Source organism: Neoarius graeffei, chromosome 15 (genome assembly GCF_027579695.1).
Source record: "Neoarius graeffei isolate fNeoGra1 chromosome 15, fNeoGra1.pri, whole genome shotgun sequence".
NCBI lineage: Eukaryota > Metazoa > Chordata > Actinopteri > Siluriformes > Ariidae > Neoarius > Neoarius graeffei.
The window spans coordinates 13,703,837-13,709,477 of record NC_083583.1 but is presented as its reverse complement, the minus strand read 5'-3'; the positions used below and the strand labels follow the sequence as shown (position 1 = coordinate 13,709,477).

The following is a 5,641-nucleotide window of genomic DNA, read 5'->3' as shown; positions in this document are numbered from 1 at the left end:
AGTACAAGACTGCTGACCATCTAGAAAATTGCTTTATAGCATTAGAGGTAAGATTACAAAGGGGTCTTGCTTTTATATGCATCTACTACTTAAAAGCTTTATTTACTGAAAATTTCATGCTTGTATCACAACTTGAACAATATTGTGTTTTTTGGTCTCTTAACCACAGGACTACAAGTTACTCAAAATAATTTAAATTTTCAACCAGTTCGCCATTTTGACAACATGCATATAGTCAGTGGAAAACATTGGGAGTGATGTCATTGGAGTGAAATATCAGGAATTATTCTATCCACATTCACTGGATATGAACAATTGCACGCTCTGATTGGCTACTCGACTACTAGGCTATCAGCTCATATACTGTGAGGTAGAGAAAAACAAAATGGCAGAGTGCATCAAGTCAGATATATCACTTTATCAAGTATTTAAAAGAAACAGAAATGGCTAAATAAAATAATATAGTCCCCCCCCCCAAAAAAAAAAAAAATCTCCTGTTCGGTGGTGGTAATGCACCTTTAAGTTGGTTTGCCAACCGCCAAGAAAAGAAAATGGTGGACCGTGTTACTGAACCAACAGGGGATGAAATAAAAACTCTACTTGAAAATGAAACCCCCAAAAATAAAAGCAACAAAATATGGAATAAAAGTATTTGGTGGTAAGAGTGTATCTTTTTTCAATTTTTCAAGAATTATTATTATAGCATTTTTCACAAATTGCTACTGTGATTTTGCCGGTTTGTTTACAATTTTAGCGGAAATGATTTTGTTGGATGTTTTGTATAAAGTTTTTATTTATTGAATTTGCAAAAAAAATGCTCTGTTTCTCAAAATCCTGTGAATGTGGATAGAATAAAACCGTTATTCCACTCGTGGTCCATGGCCTATAGCCAACTTGGTACTACGCATCTCGTCGTCTATCACCACATGTACGACTCTATTTCGTGGAATAGCTGTTAAATATATCACTGAGATCTGTGATGTATTTCACATGAAAAATGTGAGTTTTTCAACACGAGAAGATAAACTTCATATCTTCAAGCCAATGTGCGTTCTTTTTATTATATCGACACATTCACAAGCAAAAAGTATCCAAATTTATCAAAACAATTAATCTATTTCCTCACAAGTGACGCACAGAGATTTATGTCATGGTTTTGGTTCTCCATGTCCCAGATGGAGCGCGTATGAAAAATACGAGTGGTGTATTTCCCAGTAAAACACTTGTGTCCAAATAATATAATTGAATACAATACAAAGACGAGATGTTTAATGTTCAAACTGATAAATTATATTGTCTTGTAAATATACACTCATTGTGAATTTGATGCCTGAAATGCATTCCAAAAAATTGGAATGGGGCAACAAAAGACTAGGAAATGTGTGGAATGCTCAAAAAAAAAAAAAACTCTTTGGAACATTATACAGGTGAACAGGTTAACTGGTACTGTAATTGGACAGGCTCAGTTGTTCACAAGCAGAGACAGGGTGAGGTTTGTGAAAAACTTGGGTTCATACTGTCTGTCAATGAAATACAAGTCAAAGTGAATTTAGAAATCACTGCTTTTTTCATTTAAATTTTCCATACTATCTTAACTTTTTCTGATTGGGGGTTGCAGTATCATATGTAATTAATATCAATATTACTTCTCTCTATCACGAGCAACATTTCTCTTCCGTGTCATGTGCAGTATTTTATTATTGTGCAATATCTTTGGTTTTATGACTTTCGATTGCAATATTACTTTCCTACTGTTCTATTTTTCTTTTTATTTATTTTTCTTCATTTACTAAATTGATCTTACTTTTATTTTTATACTGTTAGGCACTGGTGTTACATTAAATAAATAATGTATTTTTAGCCACCTCTGACACAAGAATTCCTACATGATGAATAAAGTTCGATCTTAATCTTAATTCGTTTTATTTAATCTTCATCTCAGTTAATCTGTTTTAAATAAGCAGTGGAGAGATTCAGCAAAGAAGAACACATTACTTCTCTGGATAGTAGGCAATACTGTACAATACTAATACTGACATACTGTGAAAATGAGAGAGAGAGAGAGAGAGAGAGAGAGAGAGAGAGAGAGAGAGAGAGAGAGAAAATAACCTGCTCTACTGTGGGCTTTGAAATTGAATTTGGGATGATGTTCAGCTCTTTACTGTCCAAAAACTGTTGCTCAGCATAATATGAAAAACAATGTTGTCCATTTTAAACTTTTTTTTTGAAGCAATACAGCTACAAACTTTTTTTTTTTGAAGGTTTTTATTACATGCTCAGTTTTTCCCTAGATTTACTGAGTAACATAAAATGAAATCTCATGCACAATTGAGGACAAAAGTTTGGAGGACACACAATGATTATGAAAAGCAAAACAGTGATATGTTTTCCATCTTTAATTTGAGCTGTTTAGCACACACATTAGATACACACTAGGGGGAGATATTACATCATAATCATGCCAGAATCAAGCATACTTTTGTTTTGTGTGGGAGATAACATTTATCCCCCGGCAACTAGGGTTGCAAACACCAGTGTATATTTAGTTCCGATCCCCAGCCTGGATAGATTGGGGAGGGTTGTGTCAGGAAGGACATCTGGTGTAAAAACCTATGCCAAATCAAATATGTGGATCATAAATTGGGAAGGATGAGCCGCTGTTGCGACTCCTAACAGGAGCAGCTGAAAGAAGAAGAAAATATTCTTAACATTTATCCAACTGGTGAATCCATACTCGTGAGCACGAGACTTCATATGGAAACTTTAGTCTATTGATTGAGTCAGAGTGAAAAAAATCAATTTTTAAAAATAATTTTATCAATAATTATCATAATTTTCAACCTCCATGTGTCGAGCTACAAACTAGGAAAAACACATGGGTGCCTCTATGTTCATCTTTTGTTAGCAACAATCTAGCCAGCTGTGATGAGTGATGTATATTCACCTCTTCAAAACGTTAAACTATATAGTCAGTGCTACAGGTTCACCAAGCGAATATGTTTGCATGTTGATTAATCTAAAGTAAATGCTTAAATAATATTGACTGGCGTTGAGTGGTATATCAGATATATTCCATTCAGCTAGCATGATACTGAACGAGTCGAAGACGAGTAGTCGAATGGAATATATCTGATATACCACGAAAAAATCCATTATTATTATTATTATTATTATTATTATTATTATTATTATAATACATATACATTCCTTTCGGGTGTTGAACACGTCTTTCTTTTTCAAAATTTTCTCAAAATCTTTCGTATTTAACGAAGCAAACCTAGCGGCCATGTTTGTTTACAAACTGTCAGTCACTCACTAGCGTGGTAGTTTTATGTCTCTGACAAATGACGTCATGTTGTCTTGACAACCATGCAATATCATAAACCATATTCAACGCTCATTCTCCACTGAGTAGAGTGACGTAATGCATGTAGGATAAGCGATATGCTAACAATATTGCATGCTATCAAACCAAATGAATGAAACCCATTAGAAGGGAACAGAACACGTTTTTATTCTATCGAAAAAGTGTCCGGTATGTATAATAATTGTGTGTGTGTGTAAAATATATATGTGTGTGTGTGTGTGTGTGTGTATGTGTATCGAATAACAAAATATAGTTTTACTATGCTTCTTATCAGGTTTTCTGGGAGTACAGGGTGTTTTATTACTCCCAGTAAAATTTATCATTATGCTTGGCACTAACTGCCATGTTTGGCTTTCTGAATAGATCAGGATGGAGGCAGAGTTAATGAGTATGTCTATAAAGACTGACAGGTTGATCACAGGTTTCTAACTATGTTTGAGGTATTTTCCACGTTATTTGTACTAGAAAGAAATACAGTGTCTTGCAAAAGTATTCATCCCCTTTGGTGTTTGTCCTGTTCCAGCATTATAAGCTGGAATTAAAATGGATTTTTGGGGAATTAGCACCATTTGATTTACACAACATGCCTACCACTTTAAAGGTAAAAATTGTTGTTTTATTGTGACACAAACAATAATTAAGATGAAAAAAGCAGAAATGTGGAGTGTGTATAGGTATTCACCCTCTTGCATATGAAACCTTTCAATAAGAGCTAGTCCAACCAATTCACTTCATAAGTCATATAATTAATTGATTAAGATCCACCTGTGTGCAGTCAAGGTGTCACATGATCTGTCACATGACGTTTGTATAAATCAACCTGTTCTGGAAGGACCCTGACTCTGCAACACTACTAAGCAAGCAACATGAAAACCAAGGAGCCTCCAAACAGGTCAGAGACAAAGTTGTGGAGAAGTATAGATCAGGGTTGGGTTATAAAAAAATATCCCAAACTTTGGATATCCCACAGAGCACCATTAAATCCATTATAGTAAAATGGAAAGAATATGGCACCACTACAAACCTGACAAGAGAAGGCCACCCACCAAAACTCACAGACCGGGCAAGGAAGCCATCAATCAGAGATGCAACAAAGACACCAAAGATAACACTGAAGGAGCTGCAAAGATCCACAGCAGAGATGGGGGTATCTGTCCATCGGACCACTTTAAGCCATACACGCCACAGAGTGGGGCTTTACGGAAGAATGGTCAGAAAAAAGCCATTGCTGAAAGAAAAAAATAAGAAAACCTGTTTGGAGTTTGCCCAACAGCATGTAGCAGACTCCCCAAACACATGGAAGAAGATTCTCTGGTCAAATGAGACAAAAATTGATCTTTTTGGCCATCATGAGAAATGCCATATGTGGCGCAAACTGAGCACCCTGAGAACACCATTCCTACAGTGAAGCATGGTGGTGGCAGCATCATGCTGTGGGGATATTTTTCATCTGCAGGGACAAGAAAGCTGGTCAGGACTGAAGGAAAGATGGATGGCACTAAATACAGGGCAATTCTGGAGGAAAACCTATTTGAGTCGGCCAGAGGTTTGGAACTGGGACGAAGGTTCACATTCCAGCAGGACAATGACCCTAAACATACTGCTAAAGCTACACTGGAGTGGTTTAAAGGAAAACATTTAAATGTCTTGGAATGGCCTAATCAAAGCCCAGACCTCAATCCAATTGAGAATCTGTGGCTTAACTTGAAGATTGCTGTACAACGCGACCCATCTAACTTCAAGGAGCTGGAGCAGTTTTGCCTTGAGGAATGGGCAAAAATCCCAGTGGCTAGATGTGCTAAGCTAATAGGGACATACCCAAGAGACTTGCAGCTGTAATTGCAGCAAAAGGTGGCTCTACAAAGTATTGACTTTTTGGGGGGGTCGGGGGATACCTATGCACACTCCAGATTTCTGTTTTTTCATCTTAATTATTGTGTCACAATAAAACAACAATTTTCTCCTTAAAAGTTGTAGGCATGTTGTGTAAACCAAACGGTCCTAACCCCCCAAAAATCCATTTTAATTCCAGCATGCCATGTGACAAAACAGATCAAACATGAAGGGGGATGGATACTTTTGCAAGACACCGTATTTGTTTTTTAAAAAAAAAAAGGACTATCACATGTTTAATTCAACAGAAAGGGGTTCCACAGAGTTAAATACTGCTAAGTGAACTTTTCTAGTGTTCAGTTTTGTACAGCTGGACTTTTATGAATGCTACAATTACATCAATTTGGCAATCAGCGAGTGTAAGAGCAGTGTTAATAATAT

At 36.2% G+C, this 5,641-nt stretch overlaps 1 protein-coding gene across 1 annotated transcript in view; it reads right to left on the bottom strand.

The window, feature by feature from the left end:
* Positions 1-5,349: 5,349 nt before the first annotated feature.
* The window catches only part of dpep1 (dipeptidase 1), a 68,952-nt gene continuing 68,660 nt past the window's right edge, over positions 5,350-5,641 (bottom strand). Inside the window, exon 10 of the mRNA XM_060940884.1 lies at positions 5,350-5,641. This exon is cut by the window's right edge and continues 135 nt beyond it. Coding sequence (XP_060796867.1) covers positions 5,594-5,641 — 48 coding nt within the window. The 3' untranslated portion in view covers positions 5,350-5,593.